Here is a 13,335-nt window from a genome sequence, read left to right on the forward strand (position 1 = left end):
ATGTGTCCACTAATTAGAAAGCTCATCACATGTCACTGGTCGAGAGTTTAATCTTCAGCCCCACCTCTACTCCTTTCTGGGGGTCAGTGGGTAGGACTGAAAGTTCCAACCCTATAATCATTTGTTCTTTTGGGGACCAGACCCATCCTGAAGCCCTTCGTGGGTCCAATTCTAAGTTGCCTCATTACTATAAACACAGATGTGATATAAAGGGACTTATTATGGGTAACAAAAGCACTCCTAACACTCAGAGTTTAGGATCTCTATGCCAGGAACTGGGGACAAAGACCAAACATATTTCTTATTATACCATTCCTAGTCATTCTGCATCCCAAGCTAAGACCCCAGGCAAGTGAATGAGGCCACACTGGACCATTCAGCCACAGGCAAGTATTACCCAGATCCAAAAAAATCATCCACCAACATAGAATGTCAAAAACAGAAAATATTTGCTGTTTTTAGTCCATTAAGTTTTAGGGTGGCTTGTTACACAGCAAAAGCTAGCTAATATAGCACCTTATCAGCCATGAATACAAAGGGAGAAAACAGTTCTACTTAGAATATGAGAAAAACAGGTGTTGTAATTCAGAATGATTTTAATCTTGAGCTTCCTAGTAGCCAAGGCAAATAAAAGCAATGGATTATAGAGTTCTCATTATTTGAGAAAATAAGTATATAAATTCTGAAGAGGTAACAAACATTTTACTGGGCAAAAAGGAATAAATGATATGTCAGTATTAAAGAGACACAAAATACCATAATATATAAAAGTATCTTCACATTTATAAGCAAAAGAAAAAATGTTTTCTTGTGATTTTCTTGCATTAATCCTCAATATAAGTCCAGATAATTCAATATGTTACAAAAATTCAGCTTATTAAACTCTAAGGGAAGGAATGATTAACATGACCATGAAACTGACTGGGATTTTTTTTTAATATACTTTGAGGAAGAGCTGGGTATGTAGGTAAGTCTTTAGATGTAAAAGGATTTTGTTTTGTAAATGCCCTTGCCATTCTTTTGTAATACAATCTTTTCTTTATTTAAATAAATTTTCACTTAAGTAAAATAAGAGTCTGATTAGGTTATTTAAATTTTTTAAACTTAAAAAGTTGTATTTTTATAGAAACCATAGTAATGTGAATGTATTAACAATGAAATATTCACCACATGAATGAAATTTGAACTTCAAAGCTCAGTTTTGATGGTGTTATTTTTATCATTCTCAATTTCCTTGATCTATATAAATATATACCATTTGTTGAACCCAAAGTATGAGTCATGTATTACGCTATGTGTTTTACATGTATTAATTTATTCAATCCTTTCAACTGTCCTGGAAGGTAGTTAATAAATGCTTTCCTATGTCCTATCCTGGCTCCTTAAATGGCCCCTCTTTTATGGGTACAAGCTTTCACTGAAACTGCATAAAAATTAAATGTCTTCAATCAATGAGGAACGTTTTGGAAAACAATCTATTTGAAAACAAATCAAATTACTTCCTTACCTCACACATTTCACTAAAATAAATTTGTAAAGGATTTAATCAAGAATGAAGTATAAAATTAAGCCATAAAAACTAAGCAATTAATCTCAGGATAAAGAATCTTATATCACACAGCAATTCGGGAAGTTACAAAGGAAACGACCAATAGGAAAATAGCCGAATATACACTGATGCGTATGATTTCTTTCCCACAGGAGTATAAATACTATTGGACAGAGTTGAGAGGAACTACACTTTTCTTTTATAACGACAAAAAGAGTACAATAGTAAGTAGTTAAACACATTCATCCCATTAACTTTTTTCCAATATACATTTGTCATATACTTGATTATTCATTTGGGATTTTCTGTTTTCCAAGAGTAAAGATGTTCTAGTAAAACTAATTCAAATAAGAACACTTATATCTGTGAAGGCTATCAATGATAAAGCCCATAATAAAATTTTCTAGGCAACTCAGAAGAAGGTATTAACTCATATTTTTAACTTTGCATTTTTCTTACTTATCCTGATAATAAAATCTTTAGCTATACATCTGGATACAAATTACCTAACACCAAGTGATAGCCTTACTTTCCCCCACTTTTTATCCTGCTATCACATGCACTTATAATCTGAAAGGAACTAAAGGATTCCTTAAAGCCTTATAACATACAATATGTCACAATTTAATTTTTCCAGAAAGACAAAAACACACCCCACCAAGCAGGACTTCTAAGAGCTCAAGCATGGAAATAACAATAAAGAGATTCTGAGATTTATTTATTTGTATTAATTTCAAATAATTGACTTGTATTTTAATTTTTCCACACAAAAAAATTGAAAAGTGATTGTGGATTTTATTTTTTCCACAAATAAAATGTAGTATTTTAGTAGTAAATGTTTGCCCACCTTGGAATGTTATACTTTTAAGAGATTTTATGATCCAGTAACTTGTTTAAATAAAAATATTTTGGCCCATGGATGTAGCAGCCCACACTCCTTACAACATCATTATTACATGTCCAGATCTAATGAAAGAAATGGAAAAAGAGCCCATGTAATGTATTTCATTTGCAAGCATCTCAGCACCATTAGTGGTAAACTAACCAAAAGCCATTTTAAAAAATAAACAAAGTGGCCGTCTTTCATCAGAGTTCTGAATAGACAAGATTTATATAAAAGTGTTTTCAAATACCATAATTAATTTTAATAAAAGTAATTCCTCTGTTGTGCCTTCCTACTTCCCACTAATGTCAGGAAAAAATTAAAGCCCCTGGTCTAAACTTCATATGAACATATAAGTGAGAGAGTTAATGGTTATTGCTCACTTACTACATGGCAAGAGGCAGTACAGCTTAGTGACTGAAAGCCTAGTCTTCAGGTAGACTACCTGGGTTTTTATCTTAGCCCTCCCACTGTCCACTGTGCTAGCTTGGGATCTTGGGCTACCAACCCAATCTCTCTGTATCTCAGTGTATTGGACAGGGAATTGGTAGAAAACAGATGACATCTCAAATTGGGCCATTTAAAGAGAGTTTAATAAAGATGCAACACTCAAAGCAGTGGGCAGGATGTTGGAAAACCACAAAGGATAGTACAGAAACTGAGGCTAGTAACAATGCCCCATTACCATACCTCTGAGTAAAGGAAAGAGTGAGAGAATAGGAAGAGTTGTGTGAAGATGACTGCTTTGAGAAGAGAATGATTTTTGATTGAAGAAGCAACTGCATAGGGTAATAAATACCTGACTTTACTCTTCTAACTCTTCTGATCACCAGCAGTCCAACCCCCAGAAAATCAGAGGGTAAGGGTGCCCACAATGTTGTCCATTTGGTCCATCCCCTGGTGCATAGTTTTGGGTGGTGAAGGGATAAAACTGAATCTAGAGATGCAAATGAAAGATATCACACACTCAGTTTCAAATCTCTAAAATTAGGATGAAAACAGTCACCCATCTCATAAGGTTATCTAAAGGATTAAATGAGATAGTAAAGGTAAAGTACATAGAAAATATTCATGTATTTTACATACATTATCTCATTTAACTTTCACAACAACTCTACAGAGTGGGTACTATTTTAATCCCTACTTTTAGATAAGAACAGTCAAGTTTAAAGATTAAGAAATTGTACAAGATCAGAGAGTTAATGAATGGGTTACAATGCAGGTCTTGTTTCTGAGCCAGCATTCTTAACAGCTATGCTAAGAAGAGATTGTTATACTGAAATGCTACAGAATTGCCCATCTACCAATTTTGTTAAAAGAAGATGCAGACTTTTGGAGAAATAAATTTTTGGGGTGATTGTCTCAAAAGAAAGTACAAGGACAGAGAAGGTGAGAACTGTAAACATTTAGCCTATAGTAGGAAAGAATTTAAAATTGGCTTTAAATATTTGAAAGGTTGTCAGGAAGTCATGTGAAAGAGTCACTGAATTTGTTAAGTCTTATTCCAGAGAAAAGGGACTAGGACCAATGGATGGAAATTGTCTGGAGAAAAACTGTGGCTTAGTACAAGAATAAACTTGCTAGTAGGCAAAGCTTCATAGGAGGCTTGAGTTCCGTGCCATTTAAGATGTTCAAGCAGGCTGGATGACCACATGGAAGGTTAGCCTAAAGAAAATTCAAGCATCAGATGGCAGCTAGATTAGACAGGTGAATTTCAAGGCTCTTTCAATTCTACAGTTAAAACCAAAAAGATATAACTTCCTTTTTTCTAATCAATAGTACAGTTTACAGGCCCTCTATCTAACTGGGCCACTTCTTCCTCCATTGCTTCCTCCTTTGTCTCGGCAAAATTCACTGAGCTTGATCTAGACAATCCAACAGAAAAAGATTCTAGTCTAATTTTAAATTGTGTCCTCCTTCCCTTATACCTCTCTTTCCATGTTTAATTGCTCTTTATTCATTGAAAATAAGTAGATCAACCCAAACTCACCCTCAACCTCATCAATATGGGAATAGTTCTGGGAAAAATTTTATTTATTATTTTTATGTCTTACTTTATTCAGAAAAATAAAATAAGGAAACCTACAAGAACACAGTTAAATAAGATTTACTGGGCATGACAGAGAAGAAAAAAGAAGAGGTAAAAAGTAGTCGAGAATGAGGTTAGTTTAACAAAAAATTATGTCATAAAACCCTACTATGCTTTTACTAGAGGTGGTCTTAATCTTTCTAATACTAGAGAGCAAGTCTAGCCAGTTGTATACAGACCGATATACATAGACTAATTACTCAAAAAAAAAAAAAATTTTATTGTACTGGGATAAGATAGAAATTTCTTAATAGGATCCTCATAACCAGTTATATGTGGTAAATGTTGAATAATAGCTTTCTGGAAAAAAATGTATATATGAATATATGTATATAAATTTATTATAAATATTTACATGAATGTGTGGCACACAGTTAAAAATAAAATACATAATACTTTTTATTGTAATTTTCATATAAGCAATTGATTATCATAGAATGCTGTTATTGATTTTTCTGAACATGCATCCATAGCCAACTATGATTGCAATTTAATCATATGACTAAGGGAGTTGTTTTTCAATCTGTAGTTTCCCTAATAAATTTATTGTCATTAAATATGATATTTGACATGAGTATTGGCTAATGCTTTTGTTTACATTAATGTATAAGAGGAAAGTAAAACAACAATTACGTATGTGAGAACTTCACCTAGCTGTTAATGACATGAGCAATTTCTTTGCTGATTAAGATAGCAGTTTTTGAATTATAAAAGAATATTTTGTCAATTTTTTGATCTTTTCAAAATGAAAAAGCTTCAGACACAACAAACTTTCAAGTTTCATCTGCATTGTTAACATTTTCTCCTTCATTTTCTTAAGTCTAGACCAAAAGCCAGCAAACTATTGCCCTTGAGCCAAATCTAGCCTGTGTCCCGATTTTGCAGTTTCCGAACTAGAAATCTATTTACGCTTATAAAGTGTTGTAAAATAAAAATAAATAAATAAAAAGAAGAAGAATTTGCAGCAGAGATTATATGTGGTCCACAAAGCCTAAAACATTTACTATTTTGCCTTTACATAAAAAAATTTTTGGCCTCTGGAACAATTAGCAAAACAATAAATCAAGCTCTAATTTGTAAAGTTTGCCGTTTTCTGTGGAAATACTCCTGCCAAGACTGATTTCACCCTATCAATGTGAACTCACTAAAAATGGAGGTGAGAAGAAAGGTCCAATGCTGTATAGTACCATTATGTATATACCATTATGTAGTATTTCCACCACACAGAAACGAAGATGTAAAAAGCCTTAAAACCATAGAGAATACTATGTAGTAATATAATTAGAAAATTATGAATTTAGAACTTTATCTTTGTTTTTTAATATGTTATTTACTTATGTGTTTATACAATTTAACTTTTAGTAATAGCTGTGTTTAACAACTGGCTAGCAAATTCCTGAAAATTTAACAAATCAACTTTTTGCAAACCTGTTTGAGCCAGCTCTAGCACACCACCACATTATACACTTCCAAATGCCCTCTGGGTTGAGAAGGGATGACACGCTGAAAACCAGGATATCATGCAAAGTACAAATCAATTGAAAGTAAAATATTACTTACTTTCCTTCCTACTAAAACTGATGTATTTACCCATGAAATAATTTAATGGGATTTCCTTTTATCTTTGCAGTATGTTGACAAGTTAGACATAATAGACCTCACATGCCTTATGGAGAATTCAACTGAAATGAATTGTGCAAAATTCACCATTGTTTTGCCAAAAGAAGAAGTGCAACTGAAGGTGAGTGAGGACAGGCAATTAGTCTGAAACAAGTTGTGGTTATAAATAGCATTCACCTCTTTTCACAGCTCAGTGGCTGAAGTAAAGAGGAATTATAGAAGTGTCAAGTTCTATACTTTGTTGATATTTCTTACTTTTTGGCAAGAACTGTGGTTTTCTAAAGAGGGATTTAAAAGGACATTTTCACTTGTTTAGTATACAAGCACATTAAAACCATGTACTTCTGCCCTCTGACAAAGTCAGAGATCCCACCTGGTGTTTTTTAAAAGCTGTCTTTGAATTGGTATTCAAGAACTTGGCATTGACCAAGTTCCCAGATGATTCTGAGACATGTCCAACATGATACATGTTTGAAACTACTGAATTAGAGAAACCCATATTTCACAAATTGAGAGACATTCTGCCAGGCAATTGGCCTATACTCTTAAAAAATAGCAGTGTAAAAAAAGCCAAAGACTGGACGCTTATTCCAGTTATGGAGAATATGGAGTCATGACAACTAAATGCAATGTGTGATACGGATTGGATCCTGAGTCAGAAAAGGAAAAAAAAAAAAAGAACCAATAAACAAAACAAACCCCAAAGCTCTACTGAACATTATTGAGACAATTAGAAAAATTTGAACAAGAACTGTTTTTTAGACATACACAACTTGCAAAATATGTTATTAATTGCATTAAACTCGACACACGCAGGTATCTGTTTGTTAAAACTCACCACGTTAACACCCAGAATTCAAAGTGAGCCAATTAAAGTCAACCAACAACTACAGCAATAACAAAGAGAGCGATTTGCAATTGAGTAAGATATAGTTGGAGCTGACCTTGAAAACACTGGTCACGAAGCTTTAGTGTACTAGGAATCATTTGTACTTAGAAATCCAGGCCCCACCCCATAAACCTGGGCCCCAGAATCTATGTATAAGCAAGGCCCTCAGATGATTTGGTGTGGTGGTTAAGAGCACAAGATTGGAGTCAGATGCCTAGGTTGAATTCTGGCTGTTTTATTTGTTAGCTGTGTCATTGTAGACAAGTTACTTAACATTTCCGTGCTTTGGTTTCTTTGCCTGAATGTAAGTCTTGTCAGATATAACCCTCTTACTGAGATCTTCCTGGACTACTTCATTAAAATTGTAACCCTTTTCCCCTCTACTAACCCCTAATGGCATTCTCAATCTCTTACTCTGCTCTACATTTTATTTTCCCATTTATTTCCTTCTGACACTATAAAATTTACTATTATGTTTGTTGTTTATTTCTTGCTAGACCTTAAACTCCATGAAAATAAGTATTTTTGTTTTGTTCTCCAGTGTAAATCAGTACCTAGAATAGTGTCTAGCACTAAAAGGCAATCAATAAATATCTGTTAAATCAATAAATCTGTAAAATAAAAAAATAAAATTACCGTTTGCAGAGTTGCCATGAAAATTAAATCAGTTAATACAAGTGAAGTGCTTAAATAGTAGCTGTCACTTATAAGCATTTAACAAATGTTAGCAGTATTAGTAGTTTTTGGAGCTAAGAACTGAAAATTTCTAAGGACTGACTACGTTGGTTCTACCTGATTGTCCCAAACTTAAAGCCAGTCAGTGTTAAATACCAATGAAGGGACCATGAGTTGACATATTGCAGAAATAAGTGTGCTAACATTTGAGTTTTTTGAGTTAAGTAAATTTGTATGATTTTACTTGTTTAGTAAGCAGATTAAAATTATATATTTCTGTCTTCTGACAAAAGAGAACAGTATTAAAATATTTCATAACAAATACATTAATAGTTCTAAGCAAAAAGAAAAATGAATTGTTTCTTCTTTTCAACTGATTCTAAATGATTTAAAAAATTACTATTGACTTTTTGAAACAATGTGCTTCAGTAGAAGAATATACATTTTGTCCATCTTGCTGGTTTTTGATGGCTTACATATTTTGAATATTATAAAATAATCATAAAATTTTGAAGTTATTTGAAGTTAATAAAAATATTAATGTTCATAGTCATTCATGTCTTTTCTTCTTTGTCTTTGTTTTTTTTCTTCATCTTTAGACAGAGAACACAGAAAGTGGAGAAGAATGGAGAGGCTTCATTCTAACAGTAACAGAGGTAAGAAGGACATTACTTTTGATCGATTCACTCATTCAACAAATATTTACTGAACACTTACTATGAACCATGCAGAGTGAAAGGGGTTGAAGATATAGCAATTGAAAAAGAGACACAAATCTTCATACTTACTCATGAAATTTATATTTTTATCAGGGGATGGAGAGGAAAAATAAAATAAATAAGTAAACAATGTAATTTAAAATTGTGATAATTGTTATAAAGAAAATAAACAGGGCAATGTGCTAGCTAGCTACCAAATAACAAGTGGTCAGGGAGATCTACTTGTGACACAGTCATCCTTTGTATATTCTGGTATTTGTAACTTACATAGCATCCTCTAAAATACTTCCAATTTCATTCTTATATATTCAATATACATTTATAAAATGGAGATGGATTTTATGAATGACATAAATAATATTTCAGGGAAGGATCATCAAATTAAAACTCTCCTTTAAATGATTGTTTAGTGAGTCTTAAGACAAAGGGATGCTTATCTGTTCAACTCTGTGGCATCTTATCAGAAATCTATAATAAGATCTACTGCTTATGGTTAACTGTTATAACAAGATAACTACTATTATTTAAAATAAAACCACTGTAGCGACTGTCTTAGAAATATGAGGTACTTTGATAACTAGCCCCTAAAATAACACCAGGTTCTCTAACACTTTGAGAAGATAAGAAAACTTTCTAGGTTTATTAGAGTCAGTTAAATTCAGACTCTATCTACCAAAACTAGTTCGTAAGTAGTCTTTGCATTCACATGAAGTAAGCACTGCACCTTACTGAGTGATGGATTCTGGTTATCTCAGTCAATAACATGTAAAAGTTGAAGGTTCAACTATCATGTGGATAAGTCAGAGGTGGCTTAAAAAGTGGGCCAGTTAAAGATGTGAAAGACATGCTGACTTGGAGAAAGGGAGAAACTCTTAGAGGAATTGTGTTCTCCTCCTCTATTGTGGAAAGGCAGCATTGCGTGCCACGGCATTACACAAATCTCCCAATGGTATTGGAGCCGGTGTCAAGGAGTACACTAAAACCACTGGAAAGACCTCAGGGTGCATTTTTCTGGTACACTAATTATACCTGATGTTCTGGCCCCCAAATTTTGTTTTCAGCTTTTTCCTTGAGGAAAGGATAAAAAAAATTATTTTAAAATTAAAATATACATTGGCATGTTACAGAATATAAAATAAAATTTATGTGAATTTCCAAGAGAAGACAAGTTGCCTTAAATTTTGTGCTTCCATAAAAGTTTTTGCACAAGGATCCCAGATCGCTCTGTGTATACATTTACATCATGCCACTGTTAGGAGAAATTTAGTAGAAATTTGAGAAACATAAACTATAGTTGAAAGAGCTGGAACATTGTTTTTGAATGAAAGAAAATGGAGTTTGAGTCTTGGTTTCACAACTTACTAGCCATGTGACCCTGGACTAGTTATTTAATCTTTTTGAGCCTTTTTTTTTTTCTTTGTAAAGCAGAGATATTACCTATCTTGTAGCATTGTTGTGAGGATTTGCAACAACACAATAGTTAGGACATAGTAGGCAATTAATAAATATTTTTTCCTCATTTTATTATTTTTTTTTCTGGACTGGTATATAAGAAAAGGGCCTTACTGATTATTAGTTAGCTTAATTATCCAGAAGAATAGTCTCTAAACCTTTTTGATTTTGTGCCCTTAGTAGTAATTTTTTATTTCAAATTTTATATACATGTACACACATGTGTTTTAAAATATAAACAATAATATAAATTAATTAGATAATAAGTAAATAGAAATTGAAGTTCTAGTGTTTTCTTCCCATACTTCAGTGGATTTTCTTATATACCCCATGAAAAGCATGCACCCTACTCTGGAGATCAAGATGTTAATCAGACATAGCTGCCACAAAATGCAGGCCAGGTAGTGTGACATAAAAAAAAAATTCTATTGTTCAGATTACACCTTCCAAGAAGACATCGCTGGTCATAATGAGGTCTAAATCAGGAGTATATGTATAGACTAGGAGGGTATAGATTACTCAATCCAAAACATATCTCTAGAAAAGGTTAAAAAAAAAAACTGTAGTAAGTAGAGCAGTATCATAATCCTAATGTATGAATAAAACTTTGAAACATACACACAAACACACCAAAATATAAACCTCTGATTGCTGATTCTCAGTCTTTTAATAAATAGTGCCATCTCAACACCATGTTACCATATGGTTGGTGGAGCTAATTCTAGGTTACTTGAGGAAGAACTTGGCACCTTGCAGGTGGTCTGAGACTTCCCCGGCAGTGAACTAGTAAACTCAGGATGAAAAAAATGAGAAGTCTGTTGTTACTTGAATTAGTCAGTAGTGCAAGATGGGTGTATTTTGCTTTGAGGCCAGACCAAAAGAAACTTCTTGAAAGAAGATTGGGCATCCTGTGCAGGCTGTAGTTTGGTTCAGAGGCTGTTCTAGGACACCTACCCGATACCAAGATCCTCTACTCGTGATTCTACCCATCTATCTCTGTTAGGTAACCAAAGTTCCTTAGGACCAGAACAGACTCATCGTTGCTAAAATTAATTAGTATTTTGCCTACTATTTTAATTGGTTTTAGCTGTCGGTTCCCCAACATGTGTCACTCCTTCCTGGGCAAGTAATTAGACTGCATGAAGTCTTAGAGAGAGAAAAGAAAAGGAGGATTGAGACAGAGCGACTACCAAGTACATCTCTGGAAAAAGAAACAGAACCAATCGAAGATTATGTGGATGTACTAAACCCTATGCCAGCGTAAGTGCACCATGAACTCCAGTTTATTTATTAGATTGTTAATATTATTTTCTAATGATTAAGGAGAGTTAGTCATTGACTTTGTTAAGACAGAGGCCATAAGCTCTCTTGTGGATAAGCAGCATATCTCTGAGATGCCACATTTCCTCTTCTATGTCATAATCAACAAAATACAAAATGCAAAATTGAACCAACCCTCTTACCACACAGGAAATCCCCTTCCACTCACACCTTTACACCAAACAGATAGTCTTTCCAAAGCTCAAACCTAAATAAAAACTGCTATGAGGAAGGAAGGAAACGATATTTTTTCACCGTGCAACTCTCTGATTGACTGATTTTCTATCAGAAAATTATACCAAAGAATTAAAAATGACTAAATGTTCTATCCTGTTGTTCAGTCAATCAATGAGTAGTTATTGAGTTTGTAGTTTGAGGAAGGCCTTGTGAAAAGTGTGTAAGATATTGGAAAAATGAAAAGGCATAGAACATACTGAATTCAGTAACACCCTGCATCTGTTTTTACTCAAAAGTGTGACTTAAAACTATGAACCCTTTCTTCTTAGAATCTTGGTAAAGTTCTCATCAGTGAAACTTGTCCTGGTACCATCTGTGACATCAGGTTCTGATACATATTCTATCTGTTCTATAATCACTGAAAACTGCCAACCATAACTCTTAGCTGAAACCAGTGACGACTGATGAACTGATAGGTTAAAAGTCATAGACTGCTTCTTTTTTGCTCAATAAAACCAGTAACATATGTTTACTATGGATAAATTAAAAGAAGACTAAAATCATTCCTTGTCCCACAACTCAGAGATATTTGCTGTTAATATTTTGGTGTATTGCATATCCTGCCACATATTTTTCTGTGATTATATATTTCACTGATTACAATATTTACTAAAAAACTGAGAAAAGCACTTTCTTAAGAAAGTTGTATTATACCAAAAGGATTGAATTCAGGCATACTCTTAAATATGAATTATTTAAAAGAGAAAAGATACAAAAGAAGCGTGTATCTTTAGACAAATATTATTTATCTATTATAAACTATACACTATTAATTCTTGTCTTAGATTTTTAAATGGTTATGGTGATTATATACTGATCAGTAGATAACTTTTCAGGTCCTCTTTGGTTAAAGAAGGAGGCTTTGGAGAGGTGGGGGCAGGAGGGCCTTAAGCATAAGCATAGTCGTAGTGGTGCAGGCTTATAATAATAGTAGTTATAATTTTATCATTGTAATTATAATAATAAAGCTAGGAATTTTAAGAAATTTAATAACTGCAGTTCTTGAAGTAATTTTAGCAACATTTTTTCAAGTAATGAGCTCCATCAGTTAAGAAAAGAATTTTTTTTTTATCTCACCTCTGTAGATGTTTTTATACAGTGTCCCGGAAAGAAGCAACTGAGATGCTTGAGAAGAATCCTTCCTCGGGAAATATGATCCTGAGGCCTGGTAGTGACAGTAGAAACTTCTCCATCACGATCCGGCAGGAGATAGAGTACGTTTAATTAAAGAACATATGGGATTGTTAAAAGCATGATATCACTTCATAAAGCAATGTCATACAAGTTTGTATCAGCATCTGCTATGTGTTTTATTGGGACTAACAGTATAAATACAAGAACAGGGAGGGAATGTTATATAAGCAATAGTAAAGACAGAGCCAAGGCTAATACCTGAAGTAGGGAAGAAGAATGAACAAATTACTTTGGTCCTGGATATAGTTCTATTTGTTCATTCATTCATTCTAACAAATATTTATTGAGCAACTATTGTGGTTCTAGGTACTGAGGATACAGCAGTGAACAAAACAACATCCCTGGTTTAAGGACATTTACATACTTATAAGGAGACACAGACTCTAAATAAATACATAATGAAAAATGTCATATATACGATATGACATACGATAAGGTCTATGGAAATAAAATAAAGAAAGATGAGAGAGATAGGAACTTTCAGAGGTAATAAATAGAGAACTTTTTTTGGTGGGGGTTGCTGTGGTTGTTTTAATATAGAGTCCTCAGGGAAGGCCTACTTTATTAACAGACATTTAAGCAGAAACCTGAAGGAAGCGAGGGAACAAACAATGCCAATACCTGGGACAAGAGCATTCCAGGTGCAAGGCCATATGCCCAGAGGCAGAGGAAGGCCTGATTTGTTCAAGAAACAAAGAGAGGCCTCTG

At 33.5% G+C, this 13,335-nt stretch overlaps 1 protein-coding gene across 2 annotated transcripts in view; it reads left to right on the forward strand.

Annotated features, from left to right (window-relative positions):
• The window catches only part of STAP1 (signal transducing adaptor family member 1), a 29,449-nt gene that overhangs the window by 5,417 nt on the left and 10,697 nt on the right, over positions 1 to 13,335 (forward strand). Inside the window, exons 2-6 of one of the 2 annotated variants that reach the window (XM_039845342.1) lie at positions 1,702 to 1,773; positions 6,152 to 6,262; positions 8,305 to 8,361; positions 10,964 to 11,136; positions 12,519 to 12,647. In XM_039845342.1, coding sequence (XP_039701276.1) covers positions 1,702 to 1,773; positions 6,152 to 6,262; positions 8,305 to 8,361; positions 10,964 to 11,136; positions 12,519 to 12,647 — 542 coding nt within the window. The remainder of the gene's footprint in view (positions 1 to 1,701; positions 1,774 to 6,151; positions 6,263 to 8,304; positions 8,362 to 10,963; positions 11,137 to 12,518; positions 12,648 to 13,335) is intronic. The other variant, XM_039845343.1, reaches the window with a different exon arrangement.

This window comes from Pteropus medius, unplaced genomic scaffold, assembly GCF_902729225.1.
Source record: "Pteropus medius unplaced genomic scaffold, Ma_sr-lr_union100, whole genome shotgun sequence".
Taxonomy (NCBI): Eukaryota; Metazoa; Chordata; class Mammalia; order Chiroptera; family Pteropodidae; genus Pteropus; species Pteropus medius.